This window comes from Akebia trifoliata, chromosome 11 (genome assembly GCF_017979445.1).
Source record: "Akebia trifoliata isolate Shusen 1 chromosome 11, ASM1797944v1, whole genome shotgun sequence".
Lineage (NCBI taxonomy): Eukaryota > Viridiplantae > Streptophyta > Magnoliopsida > Ranunculales > Lardizabalaceae > Akebia > Akebia trifoliata.
Window position 1 is genome coordinate 2,698,039 of NC_141385.1, and position 22,607 is coordinate 2,720,645.

The window sequence follows — 22,607 nt, forward strand, 5'->3', positions numbered from 1 at the left end:
TACCCCGGTCATCAAAAATAAATAAATAATGTTAATCAAATCAAAGGAATCTCTCCTTGCGTGCATTGGAGCCAAACCAAAAATAAAGTGATCGAGGCTCGTGTTGGCAATGAACACGTAGATCAGGAGTTGCTTGTCTCCTTCGATGTAGAAACCTAGGAGCTTAACAAGATTTCTATGCTGAAGCTTAGCCACTAATAGAACCTCATTCTTAAATTTTTCTTCACCTTGTCCTGAATTTCTAGAGAGCCTCTTAACCACGATTTCTGGTCCATCAGATAGCCTACCCTAACTGAGAATACATAAGAAGTTGGATAAAATAAAATAAAACTAGCTAATTCAAGTAAAATTATTACTTGTTTCTTTTTTTTCTTCTATTTTAACCTTTTAATTACCTTATAAACAACACCAAATCCACCTCTGCCTAGCTTATTAGCATCTGAGAAATTATCAGTAGCAGCTTCTATTGTATTAAAGTCGAATTGCAATGATTCAAAACTTGTAATTGTTAGATTATATTATTTTTATTTATTTTGCTTATTTCCTATTATTAGTAGGTATCCTATTGTTGGTAGGTTTCCTATTTTTTATGTTTCTTATATATAGTTCAGTTTTTATGTAACGCATAATTAAGTGATTATTGGAATAAAAAACTCTAGCTTTTCTTGGTTTTCACATGGTATCAGAGCCACTATCTTATGGATTTTGTTCATATTGTTGATGAACGATTATTCTTAGCCACAGATTTTTCTGAAGAAATTTTTTGTTGAAGAATATTTTTTTTTGTGCGGTCGTAGAATCGTTTTCGCTACCGTTCGCTCGCTCGCTTCTGCACGTCTTGATTGGATTCTGGTTTGATTTCGCATTTCAGTTTGATTTCGTTATTATTTGGTGATTATTTTTTAGTCTTCTTTATTTTTTTCTCATCATGGCTGGTCGTAAAGATGATTCTCTCCAATCGATTAGTGTGCAATTAGATAGAAAAAATTATTCGTATTGGAGTTATGTTATGAAGAATTTTTTGTGGGGCAAATCTATGTGGGGTTATGTTACGGGTACAAGAATTCAACCTACAGACAAGGCTACTGATTATATAGAATCGTTGGATGTTTGGAAAGCTGATAATTTGAAGATCATCACTTGGATCAATAATTCTGTTACGCACTCTATAGGTGCTCAGTTGGCAAAATATGAGACTGCCAAAGAGGTTTGGGATTATCTGGCAAGATTATACACGCAGTCTAACTTTGCAAGACAGTATCAGTTGGAGACAGATATTCGTACTCTTCAGCAGAAGGATATATGAGTATTCAAGATTTTTATTCTGCCATGTCAGAATTATGGGACCAGTTAGCACTTACAGAATCCATTGAATTGCGAGCATTCTCACCTTACATCGTTCGTAGAGACGAGCAACGACTGGTACAATTTCTAATGGCCCTCAATGATGATTTTGAGGGATTACGTGAGACAATCTTGCATTGTAATCCACTCCCTTCTGTTGATTCGGTGGTCAATGAACTTTTAGCAGAGGAGATATGTCTTAAGTCTCAAGCAGACAAAGGGACTATCCCAATGTCTACTCCATCTATTTTTGCAGCGCCTCAAAGATCCCCGAATCAAAATAGGTCACATTCGAAGGTTTTTCATGATGAATGTGCTATCTGTAAGAAAAAAAGGCCATTGGAAGGCTCAATGCCCATTACTGTTGAATTAAATCAAATCATCGCAACCCCAACAGTAACAGCAACAACAACGACGACAACCTCAGCAGCTACCATTGTCATCTCAGATTCCTCCATGGCAATTTGGTAATCAATCACCCCAGGGTAATAAAGCAATGACTGCACCATCATTAGATCCATATATGTTTAAGCAGTTTCTACAGTTTCTTGCCTCACAATCACATGCCATGTCTGCTTCTTCTCATGTAGGTTTGTCGTCTTCGAGTACTTCAGGTATATCTTCCTCCTTGTGGATCTTAAACTCTGGTGCCTCTCATCATATGTCACCAAATCTGTCATTATTTGTTTCTTTATTTCTCAATTCGTCTATGTCTGTTGTGACTGCTGATGGTACTCCTATGCCATTAGTAGGCGTTGGTTCAATTATTACATCTTGTTTGTCTTTTCCAGATGTTTATTACATTCCTAATCTTACTTTGAATCTTGTTTCTGTTAGTCAATTATGTGAGTCAAGATACTTAGTCTCTTTTTTTTCTTCCACTTGTTATGTGCAGGACCCGCGATCTCAAAAGTTGATTGGGATAGGCCATAGGCAAGGGGGACTCTATGTTTTGGATCAGCTTAAAGTACTGGAAGTTGCAGCTTAAAGTGTGGATTTGTCATCTTTTCGTTTGAGTCATTCATCTTCTGATTTTGATTTATGGCATTCTCGTCTAGGCCATGTTTCAACGTCTCGTTTACAATTTTTAACTTCTACTGGAGTATTAGGAAATTTAAAAACTTATGATATTTCTGATTGTAGTGGTTGCAAACTAGCAAAATTTTCTGCTTTACCATTTTATAAAAGTCTTTCTTTTTCTCTTACTCCATTTGATCTTGTTCATTCTGATGTGTGGGGACCTTCTCTTATAACCATAAAAAGGGGGTCACGATATTATGTTTCGTTTATTGATGACTGTACTCGTTATTCTTGGGTTTATCTTATGAAACGTCGTTTTGATTATCTTTTTATTTTTAATAACTTTAGAGCTCTTGTAAAAACTCAACATTTGGCTATCATAAAAGTGTTTTCGTTGTGATTTGGGAGGAGAATACACTTCAAACGATTTTTCTAATTTGCTTGCTTCCGATGGTACCCTTTATCAAACTTCTTGTACAGATACCCCTGAATAAAATGGTATTGCAGAAAGAAAACATAGGCATCTTGTTGAAACAGTCCGTTCTCTTTTATTGTCTGTTGATGTTCCTAGTGTTTTTTGGGGAGAAGCAATTCTTACTGCTGCTCATTTGATTAACAGGATTCCAACCTCACACAATTCAGGTCTGTCACCCTTTGAGAAGGTGTATGGATATGCTCCTAATTACTTTTCTTTGCGTGTTTTTGGTTCTACCTGTTTTGTTCTTCGACTTCAAGTCGAGCATAATAAATTGTCCTCACAGTCTGTTTTGTGTGTCTTTTTGGGCTATGGCGTAGGGCAAAAAGGATATCGTTGCTTTGATCCAGTTAGTCAAAAGTTATATGTCTCTCGTCATGTTGTGTTTCTTGAGCATATTCCATTAATTAAATGGTAGCGTGTAAAATAAATTCAAAATGCCACTTTGTCTTATAACGAGAGGGTTCCTTCAAAATTTGAAGTGGGTTGACTGCCTGCTTCGGGTCAATCTCCGTCTGGATCAAGGAAACCTAGTACACAAATTTTCTAGAAGATGATTACTAATCTATTTTAATTTTATCTAGAGTTAATTTTCTTGAGATCTTTAGTACTCAAGCCATCAGTGATGGAAGCCTAACCAGTGGGATGAGACTATATTTTCCAGAAAAATTATATCCATATAAGAAATTGCAAATGATAGTCTCAAAGAATGACGGTAGGGATGTTAGGGATTCCCAATAAAAAACATCTCTATGTGTTGATCCCTAGAAGTTCAACTTTAGGAAATCTGCATTTTTCCTCAAATCCCAATGATCATGTTGATGGAGAGCCTCAACCAATGGTTGGGACCAGAAAAGTCCAAAAAAATTATACAGAATTGTTATTGGCACCCCAGCTTTACTTATTACATCCATAATTATGGATAAAGAAAATAGGATGAATCTCCAAATCGTGCATTGAATATGTCAAAATTCCAATTTTGGAATACTGTTTATTTTACTTACCAAAACATACACGTTATACACTGTTCACTTTTTACGTGTCTATCTACTCATACGACCGTCACTTTCAATATCTACGAATTCGTAAGTTCGTCACATTTAAACTTATGGGTTTGTAGATGCTTTAAAGTGGATAGTATACCGTGTGCATGTTTTCATAAATAACATGAACAGTGTACAAAAATCTCAATTAGAACAAAACTCGTGCATGCTTTTGTAAATATCTCAATAAAATAAATAAATGATCGAGGATAAGTAAAAAAATTGAGGTGCCAATAAAAGTTCTCTTTCATTTTATTCTTGCTAGATTTCTATTTTTTGGGTTTAAGATTTATATGAACCTAATCCTAATTGTAAACAACTATTGCAAATGTTAATTAAACAAGTGTTACAATGTTGAGATAATAATTTGAGCCAAACCTTTGTAATATTTGAATGACGTGTTTTAATCTTTCATTGAGATGTGATATATAATTTAAAAAATTGAAGTGTGATAAATAAAAATTGGGGTGCCAATAACAATTATCAAATTTTATTAGTCCATCTGAAATAAAGATATATCTCGAGGAAAGTCCTTGTTCACTCCAATCACAAGTCATTTCAAGGGTCCTTACTTTTTCACAAAGAAGTAGGTCTCTAAAGACTAAAATTTTTCTAAAGGGGAAATTATAAAAAAAAACATATAATTAAAATTATTTATAAAATTAATATCAATTTTTTAAAAATTATCAAATGAGTAATAAATTGATACTTTAAGTGTCGAATTTATTTTTTTATTAAAAATATTTAAATTGTCGCTTTAAGTGTCGATGTACTTCCCACGAAAGTCTTTCAAAAATCTACCTAATAATCATTTTGGCTACGGGCAATTGGCTGCTTTGAAATTGACTAAGGACAATTTTGTTTAGAATTTGGCAAAGTCGATGGTGAAGGGAGGTTGTGAAGTGTTTAAAAGTTCAAGAATATTCTTCGCTCTCCCGTGAAGAAAAGAAATAAAACCCCATCAAAGAAATTTTTTTTTTCATAAAAAAAGTAATGGAAAGATGTAAACGCTTGAAAATAAGGAAAAGAGAATTTCCAAGGTCAAAAACAAACAAAGACTCACTTAAAATCTATGGTTGTGATCCCTTTATTTAGGATAATTATTTTATTAATCAGTTTCACTTGATGCAAAAAAAAAAAAGGGAATTTTTTCTAATAAGTTGATTAATTAATAAAAAATTAGGATAATTATTGACCAACCAACATAACAGTTGGATAAACTTTTACAACTACATATTGTGGGAGGATGGGCTGTCAATGAATCGGATAAGACCTCAGATCAGATCCGTTGTGATCCCATAACTTTAAATCTAGATCAACAATTTGGATTCTGCTAAGGTTCCAATTTAATAGGTTATTAGGTTTTATGAAGTTTAAATCTAGATCGACAATTTGGATTTTGCAACGGTTAGAAATTTTAAATTTTCTCACCGGATATATAACGTTCACAAACGATAGTATTCAGAACATTTCGACATTTAAAGTGCTGATTTGTTAATCTTTTGATAATTTTTAAAAAATTGATATTATTTTGATAAATAATTTTAATTATAAATTTTTATTGATAATTTTCTTATTTTACAATATTTATCTCAAATGTATCAAGCTTCTCTCTTTCTTCAATTTGTTGCACGTGCTTTGAAAATTTTGCTTGCCAACGACTCTTCCAATAATTGCTAGAGCTACTTATGTTGGCAACAACCAACTCCTAGAACACCTCCTACATTGAGGCGTACTCCCTTTTAATTGGTTTGGTTACTTTGTGTATCATGATAATAATATGTATGGTGCAACATGCAATCACATTTAAATAATAAATTTATAACCTTTTATAATTGTTTTTTATCTATGCACATGTGAAAAAAAAAAAGATAAATGTATTACACACCGTACATATATGCTATGGTGTGTGGTTAATAATTTTTGTCGGTATTTACCTCACACCTGTGGATTAAGATTTGAGCGAATCGGCCATACGGTCCAACAAAATCTAAGATACAATACCTCATGGAGATATAAAACAAGGTGAGTCCAAGGACCCTTAGTGTAAGGCTAATCGGACTGCTAACATTTTCATATGTTAAGTGACGGTCGTCATCCATGAGCAGCTTGACAATTGTTCTCCATTTGAGATGGACTCAGCATATTCACTCAAAATTATTTAATATCTATCTTACTTCACTTCACACGTCTTCCCTTCCATGGCTAGGCGAGTAAATATACATTTAAAGTCATGGATGTAAGAGCCTTTGCTTACGAAGACCAATTTTCTAAGGGAAAATTATATAAAAAAAAACAAACTTATAATTAAAATTATTTATCAAAATAGTAATAATTTTTTAAAAATGATCAAAAGAGTAATAAATCGGCACTTGAAGTGTTGAAAATTTATTTGTTTTTACAAAAAATGTTCTGAATATGATCATTTGTGAATGTTTTATACACTACAAGAAATATGATTTATAGCGACAAACTATTGCAATGGCCATATTTTAATTGTCAGTATAGGATCTTTTAGCGACGATCACATGTGTTGATTGTCGCTACAGGATTTTTACTGGAAAAACACGCACGACTTCCCCTTCTCTATTCTCACTCTCAAATCTCATCATAAGTTTTTTATCCAATAAGTCAATCTTTCCTTCTTTGCTTTAATTGAATATCTTTCTTCATCGTTTTTTTTTTTTTTTTTTTTTCGAATTTAAGATCCAGTCTCTCAAAATCGTTTAGGGTTTTTCGATCATGAATTCATCATCTTAATTTCAATTTTCTTATTTTATCTCTATGGATCCCTCTAATCGTTTATTACTTGGAGGTAACTTATGAGAGTTGGTTTTCTTCATCAAGTGTGCTCTTCTGTATCAAGATTTTGTTTTGGAGATTTTGAAGTGAAATTGATTTGGAAAAAAAGTAAGATTCTCCAATAGCTAGTTTCTCTCCCCATCCTTCACACTACACACCAAATCTAGGGTTTGTAGATTTTGAATTTATTGCATTTTCTTTTCTAATTCATTATTTCATACTACAGACCAGATTTAAAGATATTTCTCCATTTTATTTTTTGTTTCAAGTGGATCTGTGGACATGTGATTTATTCAATTTTGAATATATCATCAACTTTGGGGGATTTTGAAGTCACCACCATTGATATTTAAAATGGGTGTGAATGGTCACCCGGATTATATTTTTTTGAAAAATATGTCATTTTGACTCTCGTACGGATATGGTTCATTTGGTCCAACTTTTGATTTTAGGTAAGGGGGCTCATTTTATGGAGTAAGGAGGGTGTTACGCACCCTACTCCATCCACCATGGTGGTAACCTTAGATTCGGTCCATTCTTTAAAATAAAAATAAAATAAAAAGAAATAAAAAAACCCATAATATGCCCTCAAGTATGAGGGACTTTAATATTGATTCAAACCATTGAGGGCACCCTTATTAAAAAAGGGGCTCTTTGATAGCTCAAGCCATTGGTGGTGTGTGTGTAGATGTAGAGAGGGAGAGAAGTAGAAGAGGGAAGTGGGGGAAGAGAAGGAGGGTGATTCTTGTCCAAACCCACCTTGAACTTGATTTGATCTTCTTTATCCTCCCAAAATATGAGTATTTTTTTCTTGATCTTCATATGATAATGAGTTATCTTTTGATGGTTGATGGTTGAGTTGATAAGTTGGGAGAATTGAGGGATTGAGTATGATAATGAGAGAGAGTTGAGAGTTGAGATTAGAGGGTTGAGTATAATAGTGAGAGTTATGGATTTTTTCTTATGAGACTTGGGGTTTTTTTTTTAATTTTTATTAGGTAGTGAAAGTTAAAAATGAGAGGGATTTTATAGAGTTTGAGAGTTATTTTTAGGGATAAGATGGGGTGAAATGTTGAGAGAGTAGAGAATGCCATGAGTTTTGATGGTGAAAGATATGAAATTAGGAGTTGGGAGATGGGTAATTATATTATGGAGGTAAATGGATTGTGTTTTAATCAAATGGTTTGGATCTTACCCAAACCATTTGGGTGGAGTGTTTGGTAAGGTGATATGATGGGTGTTTAAGAGGGTGGTTGTAATTGAGTGGTGTTTGGTTTAAGAGAATGGAGGGTATAAGAAAGTGATGATAGTAGAGGAGGTGTGGGTTGATGTGATTTTTTAGAGAAAAAATAATGTGATAGTTAATTTTTTAGAGAAAGGTGATGATAGTTAGTGGTTTGATGAGGGAGGTGAGATGGGATGATGACATGTGTTATTTTTGATGAAAAAGTGATGATTGGTTTGATGTGGGTAGTGATTTATGGGTTAGGATTGTGGGTTGGATATAAATTGGATATAGATTTAGGCTTAAGGGTATTGGGCTTGGGTTTTAGGAAGGTTATAAGTATTTTGAGATGGGGTAGGGTTTGTTTTAGGGTAGGGTTGGGTATGTTGGAGATATTTTGGGGTTTAGGTTATGTGGAGTTAGGTTTAGGTTAAGACGTGAGGTGAGGGATTGATTTTAGAGAGTTGAAGGTTGGTGGGCTGTAGATGGGTTTAAGGTATTTTTTGTTTCGACGATGGAGCGGTGAGGGTAGAGGAAATGATAGGTGTCCCAAGTCTTTTTTTTTTTTTATTTTATTCATTTTTTTGAGGTTTTGAAATATTAGTTTGATCTAAATGCTACGTGTTGGCAAATCGGGCTTTTTAGGCCCGTTGACGAGTTTTATTGAAAATCAGGTATTTTTTAGTTTGAGAGTGGAGCGGTGAAGGTGGGGGTGCGCCAATTCTTTTTAGTAGGCCCACTAGACTACTAGGAGGTCTCAAGGGCCTCAGTTCGATCAAAATGTTATATTTGAGTGATACGGGCTTTTGAGGCCCGTTGGCCAATTTTATTGAAAAATTCTTGTTTTTGGGTCCTTTCAAGTGGGGGCTCGTTTAAATTGAGGTGTGTACAGGATCGATAGCGATGTTCAAGTTTTTTTTTCTTCTCGTTCTTGATCTGTTCTAGTGTTTGAGTACTCGGTCTCACTCAATGATTTTGGTTCTTTTTATTTATTATTTTCTACATATCTATGGATATGAGCTCTCGGTCTCTCTCTCTTTCTTTATAATCTTCGGTGGCTTTGATTCTAGGTTATCAATATCGTAACAAAACTTTAATCAGGTTCGATAATATACTTTTGGTTATACTTTTTGTTCGATTTCAAACCAAAACCCTAATTTGTATAGTGTTGATTCTATTTTTGGTTTGATTACAAACCAAAAGCCTAATAATTTTATAATTTTGATTCTATTGTAGGTTTGGTTTCAAACCAAAATCTTAATTTCTCATTTTTATAGCTAAGATTTTAATAAAAGAAAATGGTAAATTTATTACAATTTAGCAATCGAACCCTAAACCCTTTCCAATATTCCAATTTAATTGCTTAAGAGTTAGAGAGTAATCTTTCCTTGGAGGTAATCTTATTTTTCTAACTTCATTACATGCATACAAGATGTGCACACACATCACAATGTTTTTCTCTAAAATAACTATGGGTCAAAGGCAAGGATCTATCTAGATCTACACCCAACATTTAAGCTAAAAAAAAAAAAAAACAGTTCAAAGAGGACACAACGCATGCATAAAGTCCCTACTCTTTCTATGGTGGTGTCCAACTCATTGGCACCTCTTAAAGGTTAAACCAACAAAAAGATATTCTCAAATGAACACATAACGAAGATAATACATATATAAGGAAATCTAAATGGACTTCATGCACATTGTGGTTTGCTAGATGTGACTACGATCAATTTAAAGCAATCTAAAAGGATAAGTAAAATAAGGTCATTTAGTGTGAACTAATAAAATAGACTTGTGAAACATGAGGTCTGCTCAACATAGATAGGAAAAAAAATTGCAAAAATTTCAATTAATTAAATTTTATGAAAAGAAATGAACTTTATAAATGTCTCCATCTTAGATATACCTGTGAATATTTTATAAAGATAGTTGGAGCCTTAAAACAATTCAAGTTGCAGAAAAAAAATTATGATATCAATTGAAACATGATTCAAGCCAAGTCAATTTTTATTATTTAATTGGTAGAGAAGGCTCGTTAACTCAAACTAACTCGAAGAGAGGATTGAGAAGGCATCACAAATTGGAATGGAAACATCAACTACATATTTATATAATCGAAGCAAATATTTCAATGCCTACCTATTTATGAAAGGGGAACTAAACAATATTTAGATTTTGAACAAAATTAAAGTATTGCTAATGGAATTAGCATATCAGTAATTTCCATTAGCAATACTTAATTCTAGGAAGGCTTTTCCCATCGAATTTGAGAGCTGCAAGGAAGGCCAATTGATTGATGCTTTGACCAATGATATTCCACTACATCGCCTTGGTGATAAAATCTAGACATCTTTTCATTAGGTGGATATGAAATCTTTTTAGGGAAGGGCAGGAATTTTTTATATTTAAACTCCACATTTAAGGAGGGGTCCGTTCAACCCTGATTAGAGAAGAAGGTCCAATAGCATGTTATATATGATTAATAATTAAATTCATCTAATTTGAGAAGAAGGTCAAATAAGAGCTTATGATTACATTTAGTGTAGTTGGTGTAGGGACCCACTGGCTTGGGCCCTACCTACAGGTAAAATATTTTTGTTTATTTAGTAATACTCTGTGTGAATTGATGCTTCTAGGATTATCGGATTATCCCTTCCAAAATGCAAGATTAGGTTTACCCCATCGATCGAAAGGTAACGCCTCCTTTTGTTGATGAATTAAAGAAGAAATTGGTGATAGTGGCTCAGAGCATACTCTGTTTTTCTTTACTTCCACCTTAAGATGAGGGATCAAGTTTGCGGTATCTACCATTTGGAATCCCACCAACAAGGAATTAGGATCTAAACCCTTTCTTGGATTTCAAGGTTCCTATTAAGAGGAATTTGACTCAATTGAGCTTCCTGCATCGATAGACACATTTTATAAGGTTTGAAGGTTGGATTTCTTTAGGCGCATCAATGTCTCGTGTCATGCTGATTCTATAAATGTATTTATTTCTTAATTATGTAATAGTTAGGATCTATAAGAATTGCAACCAATTGATAAAATATTCCAATTTAATCTTTCCTTGTAGGTAATCTTATTTTTCTAACTTCATTACATGCATACAAGATGTGCACACACATCACAATGTTTTTTTTTTTCTAAAATAGTTATGGGTCAAAGACAAATACCTAACATTCTAAACTAACAAAAGAAAAAAAAAAATGTCCAAAGAGGACACAACTCATGCATAAGGTTCCTTGTCTTTCATGGTGGTGTCTAACTAATCAATACCTCCTAAAAGTTAAACCAACAAAAAGATGTTTCCAAATGAATACATAACTAAGATAATAACATTATCCTTAGAATATATATATAAGCGGATTGCTTACGTTTGTTTCACTTATATAAACATCATGTCAAATTAAATGATAATCATGGACCTCATGCGCATTGTGGTTTGCTAGCACTACAAAATAAACGGTTTTCCCCGGCGTTTTAAAATCGCCTCAATATGACAAAGAACCGTCGGTATTATATATTAACGGCGGTTAGTATTTAGCGGGTAATTATGGCGTCGAGGAAACTAATAGCGGCGTTTATAACAGCGGTTATAGAACCGCCACTAATAATACATCTTTTGCAGCGATTTTATGATTAATTTAGCGGCGGTTATAAAGTACCGATACAACTTTTCGTCCATGGTTATTTTGTATTACCGGCGGTTATAAACGGCCGACAATATATCATATAAACGGCGCTTATTAGAAATCGCCACTGAAATAACAGCAGTTTTTATTAACAGCAGTTTTTATAAAACCGCCGTTGAATGAGGTATTAGAGGCGCATTATAACTGCCGCTAAATATATCAGATTAACAGCATTTTTGTAAACCGCGGGTAAATCTTTGTATTAGAAGCGGTTGTGTTAAATGCTGCTAAAATATAATATTAACGGCATTTTGTAAAAAACCGCTGGTAAATGATAAGTATTAGGGGCGGTTTAGAAACCGCCGGTAACAGTATTACTAATATATTAAAATAATACCGGCTGTTTCCAATAAAATGCCATAAATCTTTAAAAAAAAAACAGAAAATTAATAACAAAATAAACAGCCACAGCTATGAATATGGCTCTAATTCTAAATCTAGACACAGCTATAGTTATGAACAGCCACAGCTAAAACTACAGCACTAAATCTAGACATACATATCATACCTGGATTAATCTAACATTTTAGAATGTCACGCAAACGATCGTCCATGTTCTACTTTCTTAGATACATTAATGCAATATTTATAAGTGGATGAATGTTATAAGTATACAAATTGTTAAAAGAGAATAAGTGAATTGTTACCATATAAGTGACTGAAAATACTTCCATTGGGAATGTACTCATTGATACGTATTTGTTGTCCATTTTCTTGGCAGTAACCCAAAAGACTGACGAAATTCCGGCACTGAATGGATGAGAGATAGCATACCTGATAGGAAATAATCTCAATCATCCACGACAAAACATGAAAAAAAAAAAAATTAGGAATGCAAATTTATGGAATTCAAAGAAAAAAAAGATCATCATTGGCAAATTTGCCAACACAATATGAAAGAAGTCACTACAACATTTTTGGTCTACAGCGGCGGATTTTTCCGCCGCTATATTCTAATATTTCCGCCGGTACAATATATTGCGGCGATGAGCAGTGGAAATAAGATCTGGCGCTGTTGCCTCCGTCGCTAAGTGTAGCAGCGGAAAAGAGTATCCGCTGTTAAATGTACTATCTTTAGCGGCGGATATACATATCCGCTGCCATAGATCAATTTTTCAAATTAATAGAATATTCAATATCTAGCGGCGGTTTCTCATACCCGCTGCAATATATCAATTTAAAAATAATAGAATATGGAACATATAAAGGCGGATTTATATATCCGCTGCAATAAGTAAATTTTTAATTAATAAAAATATACAACATATAGCGGTGGATTTAAAAGTCACCTCCAAGGAGGCAGACAGCCTTGACCCACTATAAGAAATGATGAACCTTTCAATTGCTTGAATCATCAAACACCATAAAAGCCTAGATAGAACCTACATAGCTTTAATCAACTAACTGCTTCACCTCTTCCACAAAAGAAACTGAATTCTTTTAATGAATGAAACAACCCTTACACTACCTTGATATCTATTGTGCATGAATGCAACAATAGCCAAATTCTAAGCAGTAGGCCCATATGCCATATATTGAAAGGCTTGAGTGCATCTGAATCCCATCCAGAATGTCCTCAAGAGTGCAATTTTTTTTGCTTAAAGAGTGCAACCAACAAAATATTCCTCATCTCCAAGTTCACATTTTCAAGCATTTGCATGTATGTCTTAAACATGGAAATGATGTTCCTTACCTTTCAATCATGGACTCATCTCTTCTAAAAGATTCACCATAAACATTATACCTTTTGAATCAAACAAACATTTTAGAAGGAATCAATTTGTATAGTATATGATATTACCATGCCAAGATACTTCTGTCCATTTTTCACTCCACCGAGAACAAGTGAGTTCCAAAGAGGATTAGATTTGTTATGCCTATTGTACATCACCCGATTTAAATAGTTGTGAACTTCTTTAGGACCCAAAGAGTTGCCATCATCCCACATATTATCATATATGCTGCAAATGCCCAAAATCATCAATCATTGGGTACAGTAAAAGCCTGCAAATACAGGATCATACTGAAAACTAAAAGCATAGGAAAAGGGAAAAGAGGAGAGTTTTATTATCAAAGCTTTGAACTACTTACAATCAAAGCATAAATCATATGCAAAAACCTATTCATGGATTTAGTTTATTTTCTCCTGAATTATAGGTTCTTTTTAAATGAATGAATACTTACATAAGTTAGTCAAGATAACGCAAAATCTCCTGAAAATCACTTATTTCTCCACTTCCACCAAGAAGGAAATGTTTTCCAATAGGTTTCAATCGCTCCACACTCTTGTAGCGTAGAGTTGATCCATAAGAACCTGCCAATCAATTGACAATTTCGCATAGAACAAAATATCAGAACAAATGTTTTATAATTAACAGGACTAACTGGTTAAACAAGGAAAATATTTAATATTAAATGCAATCTACAAGAAAGGTTAAAAGTTCATTGGTATTTAATCCCCCCTAGGGTGAACAAATATTTCTCAGGTAAACGTCAACTCCTCTCTATTACAGTTAATGAATGATTGATTAGTTTAACAAGGTATCGAACATCTGGTGGAGGCAATTTAATGAGTTGGAAAACAGGAAACGAGATATTGGAAGCTAAATCATGTATAATTAAAAAAATATGAGGCAATGAGACATGTGGCCAATGAACTAGTATGACTCAAATTCTCATGTCTGAAACTTAAATCCATACAAATCTCAACATAAGCATGCAACGTAAGCCTGTATAGTTTAAGCTCGCTGAGTTTTAAAACCTTGGGCCACGTTCCACATCTTGGTGAGCTGACGGAAAGAGATCTTGCCCAAGACTAAATGATACATTAGAAAAATCTCAATAGACCCGATGCACAAATATGTGCCAGTACATTAAACTAGACAACTTACAATGCTTGATAAGCTAACCATATGCTTTTTAGGGGTTCCAGTACAAGAGGATACTCAACCAAGACAGAAAATACTTTGACAAATGAGCTTAAGTACAATATGAAGATGGCCAGTTTTCTCTCTCCCAAACAATTTCTCCAGTGCTTAAGCATGGTATAGCATGTTGTGTTGAACAAGTGATATGAAAAGAATTACAGTTAACACAATTAATATGGGTATATTATTAATTGCAAACTAGTGCGATTTGAAGAAGGATTACCTCGATTTCTATTGATACAGTATTTTGAAAATGGGTTGTGATTGCACTATCTTTGACATGAAAAGAGAGGGGACCAACCTACGCTACTTTGATATAGAGAGAAATAAAAAAAAAAAAAATAGAACTGACATATCACCCATATGATTTAAGTATCAAATTAGTCACTCCATTTCCATCAACAATGAGCAATAAAGATTTCACTAACAAATGCTTTCTTCATTGGTCCATCCTTGGTTTACAAAGAGTGCAAAAAATTGATCTTTGAAGGCTCGGTGTTTAGATGGGATTCAGTTTTCAATAAGAATTAGCTACAGATCTTTCATATTTTTCTCAACACCCTGGCATCTATATGCTTTCCACTGCCATGTGGCATAATCCCTATATCAAGTCACATATTGGCGAATAATTCTGATTCTGCAAATTTTCTAGCTAAGCATTCTCGATGACAACTTACAAGCCTCCCAAAGAAAATTAACCTCACAAAACCAGAATTTTCTATAGGCTTGTTAAATCTCTAAGATGTATTACCGCTAATAATATACAATGAAACTAAAAAGAATTGTTCAAAAAGGAAATATGCCGCAGCAAGCACATGAAAACAACAGAGGTAATGAATTTAGCAATTGACCTCCCATATCAACAGCCATGAGAATTCCACCACATCAGAATGTACAATCGATGTGCATTTTTAAGTTACTTCAGCATTATCCTTTGTAGTTTTATTTCAATATGATGGATTATAAGCCAAAGAGGCCATGACCTCATCAACACAGTTGAACTCTGTGTCTAGGACCGGCCATTAAATCATAACCCTGCATGGTGAATGAATGATGATAAGGAAAATAAATGATTAGGGTAAGTGTCCTTCAACCCTAATCTTAAGGCCCATGCTGCTACTGCTTGGCATTCTATGGAGTCTCCAACCAAAAAAGCAGCTGTTAGGCTAAGTCAATCATCCAACCACAAAGATGGGTTATGGCAGAAACTTTTATCAACTTCTCTAAAAATGCATTTGATGGTGGCTAGAGTTCGTGTTTAGGGCTTGTCAATAATAGATCGACACTAGATGTGTCTATCAATCTTATATATGGAGAACTGGCTCTTGACTAATCCGTAAGAAAGAAAAATGATAAAAACTGGTTAGTATGCAATGTTTATATCTTGTGAAGTCCTTAGATAATTGGCAGTAATTGTAAATCATCCAAGGCGTTTATTACCTCTTTCATACCTTTAACTTCTTGCACCCAGTCACTTGCAATATGTACTGTGCCAGATGACGTTTGTTAGTCATCTTTGCCGATGCCCACTCAGTTTGCAAGTCTTCATTATCAGCACTGGGTAGCCACTGTTAGAGAGAGAGGTCAGTGGCTACACTTCACTCAAGTAAAAAATCTGCTAATACTACACTGAGTACATACCTGACGAAGCTTAGAAAGGAGGTCCAGATTAGTAACCCATTCATCAATCTTCAACCATTCGGTGATTATGCTACTCAGCTCAAGGCTACAAAAATGGAGCCATCAGCGAGGAGTCATGCCGTTGGTCTTATTCTGGAATTTGGTAGGCCATAAAGGCACGTAGTCTACAAATAACTCTGCTTTCAGTATGTCACTGTGTAACTGAGCTACACCATTTACCTACAGAGACGTGCAACAAAATTTTCTTTTTAGTTCGAAAAATTTGGAGCAATAATCAGATGATATACAAGACATTATTATGAAAAAATATATATATAAAAAAGAGGAAGGGTACGACAATTGAGGATGGGAAATGGTTCAATATTTTCTCAACATAACCACAAACATCTTAATCTACTTCCATTTAGTAGCCCAACAATAGGGGTTACATTCTCAACAATCCCTTCATTTTTTTATGAATAATCATACCAAAATTGTGCTGCATCAAAAGGCTAAGGGTCCTAACATAGGTGCAAAAAGACGCAGATCCTGATGCAAACCCATTGTACCTTACCTGTGCCTGCACCAATTATTCTCACACAAATTACCAATCCAAATACAAGCCTTGAAAGTGTCAATATACCTGTCCAGGGACTTGTTTTTCTCCATTACCCACCAAATTAGATCTCTAGGATACCCAGCATATGAAGAGATCTTCAATCAAATGGTAGAGAATAAGTCCCAACAGTTCATCTAAACCCATTACACTATGTGAAAAAAGCCCATAGAAGAAATTCAGTTGAAAGAAAAGCAGAGCTACCCCAAACCACGCCTTAGTGGCTGCATTTAAGTTCGTACCTTATCATCTTTGGTATCAAACTTCGTGAGAATGATTCCATCGATCAACCTAGCACTTGGTGAGGTTTAGAGGTCCACCAGTTTCTGCAAACATAAACAGGAAACAACAGAAGGTGACAGTAGTTGGGTATGTTGAGGCAAACAAGGTCTTGAAGAAGGTTCAATCAATAGGGAAAAAAGCTGAGATTTGGCCTTATGTCCCATACAACCTTGTGGCTCATCCTTACATTGCTGAAGACAAGAAAGCACCACCTGGTTATGTCAGGAATGTTGAGACCATTGCAACAAGTACTTTGACCAGACAAGAAGACCAAGACCAGTATCAATACATTACCATGTTTAGTGATGAAAATCCAAATTCTTGCTCTATCATGTAAAGTAGGAAAAACAAAAGATATAAAATTGTGAGTCTCCATGTAGAGTTCAAAATTGTGAGTCTTTATAGTGGCTCTCCATGTAGAGTTCAAAATTGTGAGTATCGATAGCATGATTACATTCCGTTAACATCTTGAATTTTTTAATATGGTGGTGATGGACTTGTTTAATTAGATGCCAATAATCATGGGTGGTTACAATTCGTGCCTCAACAATTATGCTATTGTTTCGGTAGTAGCTCTCAATATAATTTTGTTTATCTAGCTATGTATTTCCATTTAAAACAAGTTACAAAAATAATGTTGAACCTGTCCATTTTTTTATGGGTATAAACTGGACTTAAACCCACGGCCTCAGAGTTGCTTTGCAATGTGTCAAACCAACTGAGCATGGGTGGAGCTAGTAAGGAGCTGGTGGGGCAATTGCCCCCACAGAACTTTGGAACACCCCTATATTTTCAACTGATTACATGTCCCATTTGTCCCCACTCCCTCACCTCTCTCCCCATTTTCCCCCACACCCTCACCTCCCTCCAATCCCCCCCCACCCCCACCATCCCCTCTTCCATTTTTTGTTGATGACATTGCCTCTTGACCGGGCCTTCTCATATACCAATAGGAAATGACCTAAATATCATTTTCTTCAACTTCTAACCAAAAATCTCTGAATTTTTCTCTAAAACCATTCATCTTTAAGTTCTTCAACTATACAACTAACCATAGTTTGCCCCCACTACAAGAAAATCCTAGCTCCATCCTTGCAATTGAGCTATGGGGCCCATGTCGAACCTGCGTCTTATAACATTGAATATAGCAATCTATAGAAACAGACCCAGTTTTGAAATGGCTATTGCTCATTAAAACACCCAAGTCAATTTCAATGGTTATACACTTAGATGACCCCATTAATCCATTATAATATTTTCAATTAACAAGTAAGTTTCTGGTTGTCCGTTTTCCTAAATTTTTGTCCATTGTGTCCACCACTAACCTATAAGAAAAGATATCTAACTTACTCCATGGTTTTAACTTTCAAGACTGTTAGCACCACTTGTATAAGGCTATGATAATTCAATTTGCACAGGAAATAGTAATTTATCTCCTCCATGCTACATTTTAAGTAAGCAATGGATGTGTAGAGAAACTTCCACTGCCACCATTTCGAATTGGATTTTTTTTTAATTCACTTCCTTAGTACTTTTACATTAAATCTCTGCTTTTCTCTATATTGTAAAACATTTTTGTTTCCCATGCAACATAATCTACTTGCATTGCTTTAAAGTTACAAGACATGCTAGGAAGAATACCAATCAACCCTCAAGGCATGACATATGACATTCAGCCAATTAAGTTAATCTATTTTAGAAGTGCATCAAAAAATATTTTAGTGGTAGAAAGAGAAAAGGGATACATGTTAAGTACTAATATCACCCTTATCACTTCAAACTTTAGAGTACATCTACAGCAAAAATATTCAAAATGTTTATATAGATTGAAAAAATGTGTAAGAGAAACACACCTTCCCTACAAAACCCCCAAGGCATAGGAAATAATCAATTGGTGTAACCATGTGTTTGCTATAAACAATTTTCCCCAAGATTCGTTCAACTGTTGCACCCTGATTTGAAAATCAAAGAATCAAATGAATAACAAGCAGTCTGTTTCTAGTTCACTATACATGTATATAATACCAGTCTTTGATGATAGGTTAACTCCACTCACCTTTGGAACACCAAAAGATCTGAACTCAACAGATCAGATACCTTGAACAAAATCAATAATGAGCAGACTTCATTTCCCTATTCATCATAGTGTGGGTACTTATCAGTTACAACAATAACCAATTGGTACAAGATCCACCAATTGGTACAAGATCTCAAAGTTCTTGGGTTTTTTGCACTTAGTGCATCATGAGTTTTAGGTAATCGAGTAGCACTCCAAGTATGTATAAACTCACAATGAGGGAATGGGGATATGATCTCACTTGTGAAAGTAATAAATTTATGGTTAGGCTAGCAAACGGAGCTTGAAATTAAGGATTGTGTTTGGTTGCACTTGCAGGGACAGCACCATTCTATTTGAGTTGCTTGTACTTATATTAAAGGCCATGTCATGAACTAAGAACGTAATGGTGGTGTAGTGACTCGGGCTGAATCTTCATTAGTGACAAAGCTAACCCTTACCAAGTTTAATATGTAATTGGGACATGTGTGAAGTGGGTGGCCCCCTTCTGATATTATAGTTGCACTATACTCTCTTAATTACATGGCATATCTTCTTTTATTTTTTGGGTATGTTGTGGGGTGGTATTCTAGAGTTAATAATAACACATTTTTCAATATTATAGTTGCACTATACTCTGCCTGGGCTTGTTTCTTGCTACATTCACTGAAAAAAGAGGGAAAGCAATATTTAAACCATCCTTTAAATATTCTTAACATGCAGGTTTGGGTCTCTCACAAGTTAGAAGTTAATTTAAGGACTTCTACTTAATGTTGTGCATGTGCTTCATTAATTATCGGAACTGGAGGAATCGAAGTTTCAGTAAGTGAGTATTTGATATTTATGTCATTGTGCACAGACTGCGCGCTGCAGCTTTAGGGATATATAAGCTTCCACCAATATTCCAAGACCGATCCAACTCACTAGTTTTGCCAACAATAAGAAAATATCTCTCCACTCATTCCAACTTTGTTGCTTTCTATGTAACAAGAACTTTCTGTTTGGAATGCATGTAGACACTCAACACATTAGTACATTATTTTTCTAATTGTACAAGAGGATTATTGGCTAGCATGTTATTGTCAAACTTCCAGCTTAATTTGGGTTTAAAAAAACAACACAAGGTTCATTTTATCGTTATGGGGTGACGGACTATCCTATGTTGCTATCAATCTTGTTCAATGTATTGGTCTTCTTATGAGTGAACTACAATCAGATTTGTGTGCTCTTCTTTACAGGTTTGTCTTGTAGTGGAGATAGCTTTGCCAAGGAAGGCAACATTATTGGTTTTGATCCTGCATATGAGTCGGTTATTCTGAAGGTATTGTGTATTTCAGAACATGGACCTCCTTAATAGATTTATGATATACTAAACTACTAAAAGTGTTTGTGTGTACTAACAATTTAAGAATATATTGTTATTAGGGTGCTGTTAATTTGTGCCCGGTACACGTTAAGGTGCATTAAATACACCTCCAAAATTTATGTTAGGAGCGGATGGAATTTGGATTTTCTGCTTGTGGATTGGCATACACTATGTGCAAAAGCCCATATTTGACGGTCTTAAAACAACAAAGAAGTCTAACCTGAAAAAGGATATTTAGAATATATATGCTATGTTGATGATTATAAAACTAGTAGTAAAGAAAGTGGAACAGAGTGGCTCATCAGCAACACAAACAAGATGTTGGCCAGCTTGAGCTAGGTGAAAGAAGGGTACTTACCTCAAGAAGTGGTCGGTCATGTTCAGCCTTAGGAAGAACAGATGAGAGCGATCATATGCACTAATGCTGCATCACCCTGCACAAGGAATGACACAATTCTCAATTGGATCTCAGATTGAAAATTCCAATAAAAGAGAACGCATTACTAATAAATGCCATTGTTGAAACCTAGAGCAACAAAACCACAACAAAAGAGAACGCATTATCTGGCTGTAATTTTTTACAGATCTAACAATAAACAGAGATGACAGCTTACATACATCTCTTTTAATACTATTGTACGGTTATTTGTTGCAAAAAAATATGCTCAAACAAAAGGCATGAATCTACATATTCATTCACCACAGAACTTATGATACAGAGATAAGTTGACTTGAGAATATCATGTTGATTAAGTACACAAATATTAGCAAAAGATTAAAGAATACCAAAGCATTGCTTTGGTACATAAGGTAAAGCAAAGGAGCAAGACTTGCAATTAAACATTGTGAAAGTCATTAACCATTATTTTTCATAAAGAATGCTTCTCCAACAAACAGGACTAGATCTGGACTGTTAAGGTTTATCACACACACACACACACCCCTCACAACAGCAACAACAATAACAATCTTTCTATGATACTGAGAAGAATTGATAATTTGCACAAAAAAGAACTCAACAACAGACACACACACACACACACCCAAACCCAACCCCCCCCCCCCCAACAACAACAACAATTACAAACTTTCTATGTTTCACGGTTAGTACAGATAGTCTCAAGACCCGAGTTGGTTGGTGAGTTTCCTTGAACATAGTTTGAGCCAATATCACCACCAAGGAAATCATGGACACTGGTAACATAATTATCTCCATAAGACCCACATGCGTCATACTCCATTGGCATAGGCATCCCATCCCTTTTTGACACAAGATGGTTCCTTGTGGAACATGGCGCATATGTAACCAAGCAAAAAAGGATGCATAATAGAGCCGGAACAACATGTAATCCAATTGATGGCTGAAATAATCTCCTAATTCATAAATTAAAAAAATGGTAACAGTTTTGGGTCTATAAAAGTGGCACAAAAGCTAAAGTTTCAGCAGTCTTTTTATTGGAGATTGGAAACAACCCAACTCTCCTCTCCCTTTTTTCCCACCCAAAAAAATAAAAATCCAATATGCTGATTGCATATTGTTAGATCAATAGCATCCTAACCTCGAAAAAGAGAGTTGTTGTATGTTTAGGACCCATAATTTGTGTTGTGGTTTAAACTACTTACTAATGAATGTCCCCATGTGCATAATAGCATAAAGAACTTAATATGTTAAAGAAATTTGTATGCTAGTGGGGGCTAGCAAATACTAAAAAAAAATTTAAAGACAAGGTTTTAAAGATGCTACAAACAAAATAAGACTGTTTATTAATTAAAAAAGATTTGATAAGTTGTAAAATCTTTAACTTAAGTACTATAGACCTACAAATTTCATACTTTGAGAAATGAATTATTGACACAAAACTAAACAATTCTACAATGTAAATGAACTTAGTTTTAATATCAGCCAACACATTTCAAAGCAAACAAAATTTACTTAGTTAAAAAGAAGTATCTTCCATTAAGTACAAGAAGTGCTACTACACCAGGAATGGAACTTACAAAAGCCTTGCATTATTAACAACAGAAATTCCAGCTCCAATAGTCATCCAGGCTTGGGACCATCCTTTTCCCTCCTCCTTTATCCGGGCTTGGGACCGGCAATGTAAAACATATAATTTTACATTGGCGGAGTTAAAAAGG

General features: G+C 34.6%; 1 protein-coding gene and 1 long non-coding RNA gene across 4 annotated transcripts; one reads left to right on the top strand and one right to left on the bottom strand.

Annotated features, from left to right (window-relative positions):
- Window positions 1-928: 928 nt before the first annotated feature.
- Window positions 929-1,306, top strand: LOC147390312 (uncharacterized). The gene has a single exon (XM_086457819.1). It carries the CDS (start codon window positions 929-931, stop codon window positions 1,304-1,306), a length of 378 nt encoding a protein of 125 aa, XP_086313945.1.
- An 11,583-nt stretch (window positions 1,307-12,889) lies between these two features.
- On the bottom strand, window positions 12,890-22,602 carry LOC147390313 (uncharacterized). Of its 3 annotated transcripts, XR_015182875.1 has the most exons (10): window positions 22,467-22,602; window positions 20,827-20,902; window positions 19,103-19,179; window positions 18,900-18,998; window positions 17,007-17,090; window positions 16,792-16,862; window positions 16,170-16,388; window positions 15,969-16,096; window positions 13,786-13,915; window positions 12,890-13,605 (listed from the first exon to the last, which is right to left on the bottom strand). It is a non-coding gene; the product is annotated as an uncharacterized LOC147390313 (long non-coding RNA). The 3 variants fall into 3 exon arrangements; XR_015182874.1 differs by lacking the exon at window positions 19,103-19,179; XR_015182876.1 differs by lacking the exons at window positions 16,792-16,862; window positions 18,900-18,998; window positions 19,103-19,179; window positions 20,827-20,902; window positions 22,467-22,602 and having other exon boundaries at window positions 17,007-17,882.
- Window positions 22,603-22,607: the final 5 nt, after the last annotated feature.